The 16,216-nt window shown below is 36.1% G+C and overlaps 1 protein-coding gene across 1 annotated transcript in view; it reads right to left on the bottom strand.

Annotated features, from left to right (window-relative positions):
• Positions 1-16,216, bottom strand: part of trappc9 (trafficking protein particle complex subunit 9) — an 845,084-nt gene that overhangs the window by 541,900 nt on the left and 286,968 nt on the right. Inside the window, exons 18-19 of the mRNA XM_028818061.2 lie at positions 10,387-10,529; positions 996-1,106 (exon numbers count right to left, since the gene is read on the bottom strand). Coding sequence (XP_028673894.2) covers positions 996-1,106; positions 10,387-10,529 — 254 coding nt within the window. The remainder of the gene's footprint in view (positions 1-995; positions 1,107-10,386; positions 10,530-16,216) is intronic.

Below are 16,216 nucleotides of genomic sequence, written 5' to 3' on the forward strand. Positions count from 1 at the left end.
AAAAAGAAATGTTTAATTTGTGAACAGACCAAGCTGACATTTATTTTTTCTTGTCAGTATGGCAGTACCACAGTCCTTGAAGTTTTTGATTTTTACAAAACTCTAATGAAGTATATAGTTTAAATCAAGCTTAATCCATAAAAATATGGCACATTAGCACGCTAGCTTTTAGGTTCGAATACCATACCAGGTTACAGCCTGTATAGAGTTTGCTTGTATTCTCCATGTCTCCCTGGACTTTCCTACAGATAGTCCTTGTAATCTTCCTAAGCCTCAATCGCATGTATGCTAGGTTAACTCTACCAAAGTGTGCATGTGCATGTGAATGGGCCCTGTGATGTAGTGGGATCCTGTCCAAGCTTAGTTCTTGCTGTGCACCTGATGCAGCCAAGACATAGATCAGTCCCTGCAACCTTAAACTGCACAAAGTAGGTTAGAGAAACATTATGTTATGCAATAATACTTGAATTAAAAAAAGACAACAGTGTAACAGGAGAGGGTACCACTATATAACATCTTGGGAGTCACAAATATCAAAAATGGGTGAATGTACAATGCAATTTATCTACCTGCAAACAAACTGCATCAAAAATTTATAGATGGATACATTTACAGAGGTGTGTATTGTATACGAGACTTCAGAAGCACTGAATGTAGCAGTTATAATGTTGCTCTTCACTCAGGGTTACTGATATGATGGACACAGCATAATTACGTTTATCACTTTTCCTAAATAAGTTAGATATTGAACTGAAAAATTATATAATTGCACAAATAAAATTGCTATTATAAGTTATTCTCTATAAAACAGACAGAAACTCAACTGGTTTCCTTAAAAATGCTTTAGTGAATGAAACACCTTTATCATCAACCAATAAACATAGAAGGTGTAAACAGGTATACAACACTTTTTCGTAAAAACACAAGTATAGTACATTGCATCAGCAGAGTTAATTTTAAGAATTCAGCCCTAAGTTTTTGCCAATGACACTCACCTTTGACACTCTCCAGCATGGAGAACAAGGTCCTCATTATTTTTAGCGCTGACTGTGAGCTCGTGCTCTGTAGCATTAAAAACATCCAGGAGAAGGTGACACTGGCGAGTACTATTGAAAAAAAAAGTAAAATTACATGAATATACAGATACACCTTGTAAAAATAACTACCTTAAGTGTCTACTTACAACAGCAACAAAAAAAAAAAAAAAAACATAAATGCATTATATATTTTTTTAATAGATTTGAGTTGGTGTACACCTACAGTTAGGTTCATAAATATTTGGACAGAGACAACGTTTTTCTAATTTTGGTTCTGTACATTACCACAATGAATTTTAAATGAAACAACTCAGATGCAGTTGAAGTGCAGACTTTCAGCTTTAATTCAGTGGGGTGAACAAAACGATTGCATAAAAATGTGAGGCAATTGAAGGATTTTTTTAACACAATCCCTTCATTTCAGGGGCAATTGGACAATTGACTCAAAGGCTATTTCATGGGCAGGTGTGGGCAAGTCCATCGTTATGTCATTATCAATTAAGCAGATAAAAGGCCTGGAGTTGATCTGAGGTGTGGTGCTTGCATGTGGAAGATTTTGCTGTGAACAGGCAACATGCAGTCAAAGGAGCTCTCCATGCAGGTGAAAAAAGCCATCCTTAAGCTGTGAAAACAGAAAAAACCCATCCGAGAAATTGCTACAATATTATGAGTGGCAAAATCTATAGTTTGGTACATCCTGAGAAAGAAAACAAGCACTGGTGAACTCAGCAATGCAAAAAGACCTGGACGTACACTGAAGACAACAGTGGTGGATGATTGCAGAATCATTTCCATGGTGAAGAGAAACCCCTTCACAACAGCCAACCAAGTGAACAACACTCTCCGGGGGGATAGGCGTATCGATATCCAAGTCTACCAGAAAGAGAAGACTGCATGAAAGTAAATACAGAGGGTGCACTGCAAGGTGCAAGCCACACATAAGCCTCAAGAATAGAAAGGCTAGATTGGACTTTGCTAAAGAACATCTAAAAAAGCCAGCACAGTTCTGGAAAAACATTCTTTGGACAGATGAAACCAAGATCAACCTCTACCAGAATGATGGCAAGAAAAAAGTATACCACATCATCTGTAAAACACGGAGGAGGCAGTGTAATGGCTTGGGCGTGCATGGCTGCCAGTGGCACTGGGACACTAGTGTTTATTGATGATGTGACACAGGACAGAAGCAGCTGAATGAATTCTGAGGTGTTCAGAGACATACTGTCTGCTCAAATCCAGCTAAATGCAGTCAAGCTGATTGGGCGGCATTTCATGATACAGATGGACAATGACCCAAAACATACAGCCAAAGCAACCCAGGAGTTTATTAAAGCAAAGAAGTGGAAAATTCTTGAATGGCCAAGTCAGTCACCTGATCTTAACCCAACTGAGCATGCATTTCACTTGTTGAAGACTAAACTTCACACAGAAAGACCCACAAACAAACAGCAACTGAAAGCCGCTGCAGTAAAGGCCTGGAAGAGCATTAAAAAGGAGGAAACCCAGCATCTGGTGATGTCTATGAGTTCAAGACTTCAGGCTGTCATTGCCAGCAAAGGGTTTTCAACCAAGTATTAGAAATTAACATTTTATTTCCAGTTATTTAATTTGTCCAATTACTTTTGAGCCCTTGAAATGAAGGGATTGTGTTAAAAAATGCTTTAGTTGCCTCATATTTTTATGCAATCGTTTTGTTCAACCCACTGAATTAAAGCTGAAAGTCTGCACTTCAAATGCATCTGAGTTGTTTCATTTAAAATTCATTGTGGTAATGTACAGAACCAAAATTAGAAAAAAGTTGTCTCTGTCCAAATATTTATGAACCTAACTGTAAGTTGTCTTTAGAGTACTACTAAGTACTACTATAAATCTGTTAGGTGTGTGCACAAGTATGCCCTGCAACTGACTCATTAAGTTGTGGTTTCCTTCAAATTCTAAATAAAAAAAAAAAGGTAAGAAATGCACAGATGCATGATGGATTGTTCTACTTTATCATGGTGGTAGAGATGTATTGCATAGTGTGTAGATATGCAGGTAAGATCCCAACAGTTTACACGAAAATGCTACTACTAATAATTATTTTAAATTGTACAAATGTAAACAAATTAGTGTCATTCATAGTGTTTTTTTTAATTTTCAAGGATTAAAAACAAAACTGTAATTAAACAACATGACAGATGCAAAATTGTATTCCCTAACCATACTCATTTAAAAGAATAATTACAATTTAGTAAAGTTACAGATTATACAATTGTTTTCTATTACTTCCAATCCCTGAAGAGGACGATGCAAATCATTCAGCTGATATTATCAGAAAAGAATACATTAATGCAATGTCTTTTACTTTAGGTTGTCTTAAGATGGAAAATACTGTAAATTACTTCTTAGTGTCAAGTTTTAATAGGTTTTACATTCTTTACCAAATGTGTATACCTTACAGTTTCACTTAAGTTTCACTTTCACTTTCACTTTCCCAAACCACAGGTAGAAATTTTGCAGTTTACAAATTACAAGACAAAACTACTTTATTTTTAAGTAGTTTTTAAAATGACACCATCCATTGTTTGTGTCCGTTCTGATTATTCATTCTGCCAGCGCTTGAACCAAATGCCTAATTATTCTACTCTAATTGTTATCCATTTTTCATTTTGTGTTTTGTTTTCTTTGAAATTTAATAGCACAAATTATTCAGACCTTGTTTTCAACTTAAAGAGACTTCATATGAAATCTGGTTTGACTCCCATCAGCAAATTTGAAACCTGCAATGAATTATGTTCAGTACATACAGGTGCTTTTAACGACAAACAAAATGTCTTTTGTTGTAGAAAATACTTTGAAAATACAAAACACTGTTGAAGCATCATTAAATAAGAATTACAAAATGGACGTCCTTTATTCACACAAACATGTGGAGCTCCCCCTGCGCCTTGTTTAATGCATTATGGCAGACTATAGAAATCTAACAGAGAATCTCCTTATTTCAACTGTGTTCATTTACATATAATGTCTACGAAGCATTTATAACACACCATTCAGCGTACAGATAAATGGTATAATCCAGAAATGCACCTCTTCCATTAAGTATTATGTAAAGTCAAAAAAATTCAACATATTAAGAGTCATGGGCAGAAACGTGGTTAAAAAAAAAAAAAATAAGGCTTCTTAAATATAAACTGTTATAAAGGAACAAAATAAAAAGTTAAATGTTATATACAGTATGATCTTATTTTCTCACTTCAAAAACATTTTCTCTTACAATTCCTCTCTTTTCTTCTTACAAAACAGGACAAACTTTAAAAATCAATACACAAACAGATATCACTAGCTAAGCGGAGGCAAGATACGCTCTAAGACATGGTGACAAGTAGACCGAATCGAACAGAGGCTAGCGCATGAGTGAGGAGGGCCCTGCCCAGCTCCCCACTCCTGACATCACGCTTCCCCCTCCCCACGGCCCGCAGCCTCTGTCTTGGATTAGTGAGAATAAATCACTCCTGCAAGCGAAGTATGATACTTAGTGCGATGACAGAATTCACAAGATCAACCGGAATGTTCAAGCAAATTATAGAAAAAAACCTGATCTAAATCCATTAAGTAGTTCTCTCGTGAAACGCAGACAGACATTCAGACAGACAGATGTTGGATAGATAGATAGATAGATAGATAGATAGATAGATAGATAGATAGATAGATAGATAGATAGATAGATAGATAGATAGATAGATAGATAGATAGATAGATAGATAGATAGATAGATAGATAGATAGATAGATAGATAGATAGATAGATAGATAGATAGATAGATAGATAGATAGTTGTACATGTGAAGTCTACACATTCTCCATGTGGCTGCATGCATTTTTTCTTCAGGTTCCCTGCTTTTTCTCCCACACGGAACTGGCTTAAAGTGATTTTAGAATGAAGCATGTAATACAACCGTAGCTATGTTCTTGTATGCTATTGTAATTTAAGACTATAAACAATAGATTTATAACAGGTAGTAAATATATATGGGGAGGGTTATGTCAGGAATGGCATCCGGTGAAAAATTTTGCCAAATCAATATGCGGACAACAATTTTGGATGATCTGCTGTGGCAACCCCTAACAGGAGGGGCCGAAAGAAGAAGAAGAAGATGATTCTGATATAAAATGCATTCTTCAATTGTAAACGCTTCAGCATCTGAATTAATAGTGAGTACAATTGTAAATTATATACAAAAAAATGTCCCCCAAAATTTTATTAACTTATGCCAGAAATTTAGCATTCGATTTCAAACAAAATAACTGCTCCCCAACACTGACTCTTTGACGATTCATTTTTGTGATAAAAAGGATCATTTCAAAGTATTTTAAGGCATAGCTGCAAACTGACAGCCAATGACCCAATAACTAACACTCTATTGTGTGTGCCCCTAAGGCAAGAGGATTTAGCACACAGGTACAATTAGTTCTGAGCTGGCGGTTGGCCTGTGCCCCATCAATCTTCCTCAAGGCAGTTGGAATAGCTAGTGCAGACTCTGTATTCTGTCATGGATCACTGAAACCACTACATAAGTGACAAAAAGTTAAATCTGTTATCCACCTGGGGACAGATAAAGACCTGATTGCAATGTAAGGGTCACTCTGTTATAGAGCAGGGCACACGACACAAAGATGCAATCTCATTTTAGATCAAATGTTAAATGAAGATTACACCTATAACACATGTATTCAATAGCTTACTACCCTCAATCTAACGTATTTAATCACCAGCTGGGTTTAATATAATCAAGAAAAAAAAACAAAGCTCATATTCCAAAGTGCAAAGTTATGCTATTTATAATTATTTCCATCTCTTTATGTGTTGTAAAATATAAAGCTTATTAGTCTGTGATAAAACTAACAGGTATAAATGAGGATTTTTACTTGTAAAATCTTATGCTATGTATGCTGCAAAATGGGTGACCTTCCTTACTTTGCTTCACGTGCATAGAACATTTGATAGGCATGATTTACCTGAAAACCAGCAGTGACTGGAATTTGAAGAATTTAGTTCACAGTACCATAACAATGGAAATGCAAAGCATAAAAAGCGGTACTGTTCATTTTTGTTTTTCTCAACCATTGGCTTAAACGACAAAGAGTCATTCATATAGCAGTAGAGTACACATATTTGTGTGTGTCTTTGAAAAGTTTTATCGCTCTTAGTTACAAATTATTAAAAGTAAATGTTACATAATGTTTTCAAACAGAAATGATGCAGAGATTAAACAAAATTTTGCTCATAATAAATACAGAAGAAACTTCAATGTGTTTCCTTCCCATTAATTCTGCTTCAAAAGTGACACAGCACTGCTCTAACGAAACAGACTAAAAGACACTGTACTCTGCACAAATGGCAATAATACTACTACTAATAATAACAATAATAATAACAACAATAAATTACATGTATATAGCGCTTTTCTACTCTACTCTGAGTGCTTTACATATACAGTGGGGAGCCACTTCAACCTGCACCAATATGTAGCACCCACCTGAAGATATTACAGCTGTGATGAACTTCTGTATTTAGGCTTTTGCAGTCATTTTTTTTATCCATGATGATAGTCTATTTCAGTACTATTCACTGTCATTATTAAGTAGCTCTATAAATTTCCTTTAGCCTTCCTTTTTTAGGTCACAATTTGTGGATTTTTGATCATTTATGCTTTTAGAACGTGTCAGTTTTTGTAGTTGTTCTCTGAATTTAATCAGTTGAAATGCACTGAATGACCTAAAATGGTGAAAAGGCAAGCAGTAAACTGCTAGTGGTTTAAATCTAAAGTTTAGGATAAGAAAAACTTATTAAAATATTACAAATAGGCCTTCTTCAGGGAACAGCTAATAGGTTACAACTTATAGATGTTCTGCAGCAATTGAAGTAAATTAAGCCTAGCAAGTTGAAGCAAACAATCTGCAAAGGTGTCCCAGCTTCTGTTGATTACTTAAAAATCCTTTGTCTGTTTTAAACAAACTGGAACAAACTGTGTTACTACACCCTCTGAAGTACTACTTAGACAATATTCCAGTGATAATGGCAAGAAAACGGCAATCAACAAGTGAAATGAGCCTTATTAGCCTTGGATGTTCAGGCTTTTCATTTACAGAAACTGCAAAAGTTTCAGTGAGTACAGTGGTGTCCTACACAATCCAAAGGCAATTGGAAACTGTAAGAAACTCTGATAGTAGGAGACCCTGGCAGGCCCAAATTCACAACCTAATCAGAAGACAAGTTTCTATGGGTCACCAGCTTGCATGATCACAGGCGCCTCACAGCACAACAGCTTTAAGCATAGCTTAACAATGGTTGAAACAAGCAAGTCTCAGCTTCTACTGCTGCCACATCCACCCTTCTGGGACAGGAAGAAATAAAAAAATCATCACCAGGAGGAAAGAAGACAATTCTCTGATGACCGTGTTGATAAATGAGAGTTTGATGTTGTGGTGACTGGGGTGTGTAACATTTTTTCTGTGCCAATTTAATGTCTATTCATTTACCTTGACTTGGAAATTAAATTGGGTCTCCCAACTGGGCCCCAACAGTTTCCATATAACCCTGTCCTACCTTTACAATCAATATGTCTATATAAATAAAATCTAAGCTGTTTTTATGTCTGTTTTTTTGTTCACCAATCAGGACAAACTGTTTGAATCAATTCTCACAAAATTTTGTAAGTGTGTTACAATTGGTGCAACGTAAAATATAGGCTACATGGAGCAGTGGGTAAATGTGTTGGAATGGGAGGGCGGGCAACCCAAAAATTCATTGCCAAATTTGGAACTACAGTTCTCCTTAGGAGTGTACTGGGTCTGATGAGAGGACACTGAAGTCAGTGCGCACAATGTTTTCTACCAGCCAATGCATGATCTGATTTTCCCCATTTATTTATACCAAAGTAATGTTAGGTACATCAGCTAGTAAAATCTATATAAATAAAATATTCATCTGTTTGTTTGTTCACCAATCACACAAAAACAGCTTCAGACTTCATACGGGGGGTTATTATGTGGGCAAAAGATGCATCACTCCAAAACAGCGGGATCGAAGTTGATTAAATTTTTCGTGAATATTATTGTTGATACAACTTAAAATCTAGACTTTAAGGCCTTTCAAAAGTCAATCGTCAAAAAGGGTTACGAAGGGGTTGGGGGGGGGAATTAAGCTTTTATCTACTTATACTCAATTTACATCTAACAACAAATAAATACAAAGTAGAAAAACTGAGCAGTACAAAAACAAACAAACAAAAAAGAGGACAAAAAAATCTTTACCTGGGAAAAAACGATTTAGTAAAACCCAGCCAACAAATACTAAATTTACACTAGTGTTGTCCACTGGGAACTATGATAAACCTAAAACCAAAACTGTTAAGCCAATTTTTTGTATATATATATATATATATATATATATATATATATATATATATATATATATATATATATATATATATATACACAATCTACAGAATTTAGTGTTTCTGGGCCTCTCTCCAAACAACTCTTTACTCCACTCAGACTCATTTATAACAGACAAAAATCACTATTTTTGGCATAATAAACTGAATTGCATACAAAAAAGATACTTGCTGTCAACTGTATATACAAATTAATTTGTATTAAACAGTGAACTATTACAGTTGGCTATAAATTATGCAGAAACTCTGTCTTTATACTACCCTAAGTTCTTGTCAATAAGCCGCGGCTTATCTAAGGAAAAAAGTTGTGAAAATGAAAAAATAGAATATCGGCTTATACATAAATCCGGCTTATACATCCATCGCGGGGGTTGCGTTCCAGAGCCACCCGCGAAATAAGAATATCCGCGAAGTAGAAACCATATGTTTATATGGTTATTTTTATATTGTCATGCTTGGGTCACAGATTTGCGCAGAAACACAGGAGGTTGTAGAGAGACAGGAACGTTATTCAAACACTGCAAACAAACATTTGTCTCTTTTTCAAAAGTTTAAACTGTGCTCCATGACAAGACAGAGATGACAGTTCCGTCTCACAATTAAAAGAATGCAAACATATCTTCCTCTTCAAAGCAGTGAAGCAAACAAATCAATATGTCTGTTTGGCTTTTAAGTATGCGAAGCACCGCGGCACAAAGCTGTTGAAGGCGGCAGCTCACACCCCCTCCGTCAGGAGCAGACAAAGAGAGGGAGAGTTTGTTTTTCAGTCAAAAATCAATACGTGCCCTTCGAGCTTTTAAGTATGCGAAGCACTGTGCAGCATGTCTTTTCAGGAATCAGCTTTACAAAAGATAGCAACGTGAAGATAATCTTTCAGCATTTTTAGACGAGCGTCCGTATCATCTAGGTGTGCAAACAGCCCCCCTGCTCAATCCCCATACGTCAGGATCACAGATAGTCAGCGCAAGAGAGAGAGAACAGTAAGCCGGGTAGCTTCTCAGCCATCTGCCAAAAGCGTCCCTTGTATGAAATCAACTGGGCAAACCAACTGAGGAAGCATGTACCAGAAATTAAAAGACCCATTGTCCGCAGAAATCCGCGATATATATTTAAATATGCTTACATATAAAATCACAATTTAAATGACCGCTACGCGCTCGTGTTGACTCGGCGACGCCCAGAGCAGAAAGAACGCGCTCCGGCCGCTCCAACCGCGCCATGCGGGGAGTGAGAGAGACGGCAATATCTCACACTCTCTCCCCCCTTAAAGAAATTAAATGGGCGCGAGTGAGACCACTGACCTCCCTCCCTTCTATTAGTTATAGGTTATAGTACGTTCGGCTTATCCATGAGTCCGGCTTATCTATGATACGATTTTATTTTAAAAATTCGTATGATTTTTGGTCTCCGGCTAATACATGAGTCCGGCTTATAGACAAGAACTTAGGGTATATGTAATACAGACAAGAAATATATTTTAGATGAAAAAAATAAAAACATCACATACTCTAACACACATTTATTGAGTAAACATACTTGAGTAGAGTTCTTTTATCTCTTTGCTACTATGAATGATTATTAAACTAAAACAAGATTATACAAAGCTGAAGAAGAAAAATGTAAGCTTTTCCCTTGTAGAATATAAACAATTTTCATTTGCTGAAAAGGAATTTAGTGTAATAACACCTTGAAAAAATTGGAGAAGACACTTTGAAAAGGAATGGGTCTTTAATTATGCTGCACTGATAACAAAAATAATGTTCTTAAGATTGAAGGAAAAATGTCTTCCTGTGACGTTTGGAAAAATTCTGAATTGTTTGTCAATTATTGAATATACGCTTAAAAATAATATTTTATTTAGTAAGGATAATTAGAACAATGGGTCAGGTTAGCTTTCTAGATCCAACTTACCTTGTTGCTGGAAGGGTACTAACACGTGTGAAAAAGACAGAGGGCTCCACATCCACATGTAGACCCAGTGACAGGTTCCTGTAATAACCTTCTACATGACCTGGTCCACCAGAATATTTGAAGTTTAGGATTGCTTCCAGAGCCTGCAATCAATAAAAAAGTGACACAATATTTTGCTCAGGCAAATTACAAATATATGAATAAGTTTATTATCATTCATTTTCTCAAATGTCATTTTCATTTATAGAAGTAGAGTTGCATCCTTAAGACTACAAAATTCAGAGTGCTACAAAGTATATATAAACACAAGGAAAATGTATATACTTATCAACTGCTCCAAAAGCACACAAGAGGAAATAAGAGTTTCCAGAATACAAACCCAACTGCAAACCGTAAGAATATGAAAATTATATTAAAAAAAAGAAATTCAGCCCAAAAAAGAACTTAGAATTAGAATATAATACTGAACCCAATGTTTGGAAAATCTGCCAGCAATTTTATAATTTTAATAAAGATATTGTACAAAAAATGTGAGTCAACTGCAGCTTAGTCTTTTTAGGTACATTCAAATAAAATGTGAGAAGCAACTACTGTGATAGCCATGTCAGTCTGTCTGCATTAAACAACTCAACCCACTGTAAACTGATTTTGTTTAAATTTGCAAACTTACTCTTCAAGATAATTTATGGGGAAAGATCATTTTTCTTGACATACCTCAAACGGATTGCGCTAAACAAAGCATTGAAATTTCAAAACCTCCCATTGAAAACCATTGGCGAATCTGCAAATGAATTTATCTTAAAAGAGAAGCAGTCTGTGTGACTTTATCTACAGATTAACTTACTGTTTAAATTTTACCTTTGATAGCAATTACACAAACTTACATATAATGAATATTTTCCTGTGTCACACACGTGTGCATGGGAGGCAGTCAATGGACTTAACTAAGGGTAAAACACCGGGTCAGGGGTTGATGAAGTGCACTAATGTATTTTTTCCTTCCTCTGCACATCACCAGAAGACCACCTAAACCCTAACAAGTTCTACTTCCGTCTCCAGACCACAGCACTTCTGCCTGTTCCTCTTCCTTCCCACTGCCTATAAGGCCAGCCACTTGCCTTCCCCAGTTACTCCCATCTTGGACTCTTTTGTTTGAGACTACTCTGCACCAGAATGTTACACCATGTGTACATTTTCTAACTTTATTTGTTTATTTTTAAACAATGTTCCGGCTATACATAATCTAAAAATAACTCTTATAAAAAGCTTTGTCCTTTGTACAGTCATATGAAAAAGTTTGGGAACCCCTCTTAATTATTTGGATTTTTGTTTATCATTGGCTGAGCTTTCAAAGTAGCAACTTCCTTTTAATATATGACATGCCTTATGGAAACAGTAGTATTTCAGCAGTGACATTAAGTTTATTGTATTAACAGAAAATTTGAAATATGCATCATAACAAAATTGGACAGGTGCATAAATGTGGGCACCCCAATAGAGATATGACATCAATACTTAATTGAGCCACCTTTTGCAAATATAAAAGCCTCTAGATGCTGTCCTCCTATAGCCTTTGATGAGTGTCTGGATTCCGGGTGGAGGTATTTTTGACCATTCTTCCATACAAAATCTCTCCAGTTCAGTTCAATTTGATGGCTGCTGAGCATGGACAGCCTGCTTCAAATCATCCCATAGATTTTCGATGATATTCAAGTCAGGGGACTGTGACGGCCATTCCAGAACATTGTACTTCTCCCTCTGCATGAATGCCTTTGTGGATTTTGAACTGTGTTTTGGGTCATTGTCTTGTTGGAATATCCAACCCCTGCATAACTTCAACTTTGTGACTGATGCTTGAACATTATTCTGAAGAATTTGTTGATATTGAGTTCAATTCATCCGACCCTTGACTTTAACAAGCGCCCCAGTCCCTGAACTAGCCACACAGTCCCACAGTATGATGGAACCTCCACCAAATTTGACAGTAGGTAGCAGGTGTTTTTCTTGGAATGCAGTGTTCTTCTTCTGCCATGCAAAGCACTTTTTGTTATGACCAAATAACTCAATTTTTGTCTCATCAGTCCAAAGCACTTTGTTCCAAAATGAATCTGGCTTGTCTAAATGAGCATTTGCATACAACAAGCAACTCTGTTCATGGCGTGAGTGCAGAAAGGGCTTCTTTCTCATCACCCTGCCATACAGATGTTCTTTGTGCAAATTGTGTTGAATTGTAGAATGATGTACAGATACACCATCTGCTGCAAGATGTTCTTGCAGGTCTTTGGAGGTGATCTGTGGGTTGTCTATAATCATTCTTACAATTCTGCTTGGGCATATACCACTCCTATATTTTTCTTGGCCTGCCAGACCTGCTGGGTTTAACAGCAACTGTGCCTGTGGCCTTCCATTTCCTGATTACATTCCTTACAGTTGAAACTGACAGTTTAAACCTCTGAGACAGCTTTTTGTAGCCTTCTCCTAAACCATGAGACTGAACAATCTTTGTTTTCAGATCTTTTGAGAGTTGCTTTGAGGATCCCATGCTGTCACTCTTCAGAGGAGAGTCAAAGGAAGCACAACTTGCAATTGACCACCTTAAATACCTTTTACCATGATTGGACACACCTGTCTATGAAGTTCAATTTGGTGTTGCAAGTAATCAGTATTGAGCAGTTACATGCATTCAAAGCAGCAAAATTACAAGGGGACCTGCATTTATGCACAGCCAGTTTTTCACATTTGATTTAATTTCATACAACTAAATACTGCTTCACTAAAAATCTTTGTTCAGAAAACACCCCAGTACTCAGATGTTCCTAGGAAATGAAAAACATACCACTGTTAACTTTTTTTTTGAAAGTAGAGTAAATTATTATTCAGGCCGATAGGGGTTCCCCAACTTTTTCACATGACTGTATTTTTCAAATGTAAATTACTACTAAACTATTGAGAATATATCCATCCTTTATCTAACCCATTACCAGAATCTGGTTCAGGGCTGAAGAGGCCATAGCCAATCCCAACAGTAATGGACAAAAGGCAAGAATCAGTTTTACCCAGGGCATCAACTGATCATAAATACACACACACTCACTAATATGGGACAAGTTAGAGGGGATTATTAGCCCGACTTGAAGGTCTGTATGAAGGAAAGTGGCACAAGGACACTGGGTGAGCAGGTGAATCCACATAGACAGTACCTGCACTGGACTTTGAGGTTGCCATGCAGCAGGGCTAATTACTGTGCATCTACAGCTATTGAGAATGAGGGAAAGCTTAAAATAAGAAATGGGAGAAATGATCAAGTTTTAATACAGCTAAACTCATGCATATTTGGATTTTTTTTCTCATAAATGCATCTTAAAATATTGGAAACACCTAAACCAAAGTAAAAATGTTTCATATATATTAAGCCTTTTGTTCTTTATTCTCGGTCTCCTTTTTAAAATGTATGGATCTCTTTCCCATAAAATATAAAGTGGATCAGCAAGGGTAATTAATGCAAAACCTCTCCAGTTTGATGAAGAGCTACTGAATTCTAATAAGGCAGATGGGATGCAGAAAAAAAAAAAAGATTCAACCGTGATATTATGAGAAAAAGAACAATAAAAAAGCATTAGCCAGCAGAAGCTTTGTATATTGATGACCTTAGAAAAACAATGGCACAATATCCAAAACTGTGCACGTAAGCACTAAATACATGTACTATAGAATACTTAATGCAACAAATGTAGTACATTTAAGCCATTGCATGAAGCCAAATAGGGGCAATTATGGCAGGCCAATCAAATTTACTTATTCATCAAATGAGATCTTTTGAAGCATTACTAATAAGTGTAGTTTTCGATAATGATTTGAACAGAATAATACATAATTTTATTTAAACTGCTAAATATTTTTAAAACACAAAAAAATCAATGTACAGTACACATTACAGGGCGTTTATAAAAATGGTATAGCTCAGGAAATGCTAAGTAAAAAGCCTCAACTTTTACATAAAAATGCTTTGATGCAACAGCTAGCATATTAATAGCATTCATCCTTATTTTGGCACACAAAGTGAGAGTAATCAACCAGAATCTGTGATTTTGCACTGCTAGGTGTTGTCATCTTCTTTACCAAAAGAAAAAAAAATGATGTCATGGCCCATTAATGAGAGGGGAATCTTCATAGCTATGGAAATCATTACAACAATTCAGAGTACAAGGATATAGAGAAATAGTTGCCGAGCTAAGGATGGCACGTATCTGATTGCCAAGCTAAGTAAGGATGGCACTCATTCTGAGATTTTTAATGTCTGAAGGAAAAAATTTCATTTTCCTACTTTATTTCAAAAATTACAAGCGTGTATTATTTACCCGGGGTATAACTTTTTGAAATGGTTCCATTCTCTTATGGATACGGCATGGATAACAGTGGCAGGTATGACATTGGAAATCTGTAAGTTTAAAATATACCATTTATTTTTCTACTTGTTTGACATTTTTACAACTTTTCCAAATGTGTGTTAATAGGGTGATCGGCATGTCAAAATTACAGAAAAATTGGTATTTGTGTTATAAGGATGCTGTGCCTAGCGGCCCAACAAGCCATTTGCTGTGAGGACATGGCTGTGGGTTTCCTATGATGGGAAACAGTAAAATGCACACTAAAATAATTACCGGCTGGCTCAAATATCTCCAACAACAAATTTAAAAATGCAAGCTATTAGATCAGGGTGTAGCAGCTACCAGTCATTTTTATGATGAAGGCAGTTAACTTGACTAACTACCAATCAATCATCAGAACAAGGAATATGTTATTGATCTTGATTTTATGTTATAAATTCTCTTTTTATGTTTTAGGACATAAAAAATTTGATAAACAAGAAAGCTCATTTTTTTAGCTAAGAGCTAAGCTGTCCCAATATCTCTTCCAGGTGGCTTTTAAAGGTTGTAAAAGCTTCTGCTTCAACTACCTAACAAGGTAGTTTGTTCCAGAGTCCCACAGGTCTTTGCATATTGAAGTGCTTACAGGCTTCAGTTCTAAATGATCTTCCATTTTTATTTTCCACTGGTATCATCTAGTATGTGATTCTCTGTTAGGTTGAGAGAATTCTGATAAATCTACTTTATAAATACCTTTGTAAATTTTGAAGACCTGTATTAGGTACTCACAGTCTCCTCTGCTCTGGAATGAACAGGTTTAATTCTCCGAGTCTTTCAGAGTAGGACACATCCTTAAGTCGTGGGGTGTGCTTAATTGCTCTCCTCTGCACCGCTTCAAGAGCTGCTATGGCTTTCTTATAATGTGATGACCAGAACTGCACCCAATACTGTAGATGTGGTCTCACTAGCACATCATATAGTCTGGGCATAATGTCCCTTGATTTATATTCAATGGTGTTTATGGTATAACCTTTTGGTTTTTTTTTTTTTTAATTTTTAATAGCTTTTGTCCAATTCCTTACGTGATAAAAATGTTGTTTTAACATACAGTGGTGTGAAAAACTATTTGCCCCCTTCCTGATTTCTTATTCTTTTGCATGTTTGTCACACAAAATGTTTCTGATCATCAAACACATTTAACCATTAGTCAAATATAACACAAGTAAACACAAAATGCAGTTTTTAAATGATGGTGTTTATTATTTAGGGAGAAAAAAAATCCAAACCTACATGGCCCTGTGTGAAAAAGTAATTGCCCCCTTGTTAAAAAATAACCTAACTGTGGTGTATCACACCTGAGTTCAATTTCCGTAGCCACCCCCAGGCCTGATTACTGCCACACCTGTTTCAATCAAGAAATCACTTAAATAGGAGCTGCCTGACACAGAGAAGTAGACCAAAAG

The sequence above is a fragment of the Erpetoichthys calabaricus genome, chromosome 13 (assembly GCF_900747795.2).
Source record: "Erpetoichthys calabaricus chromosome 13, fErpCal1.3, whole genome shotgun sequence".
Lineage (NCBI taxonomy): Eukaryota > Metazoa > Chordata > Cladistia > Polypteriformes > Polypteridae > Erpetoichthys > Erpetoichthys calabaricus.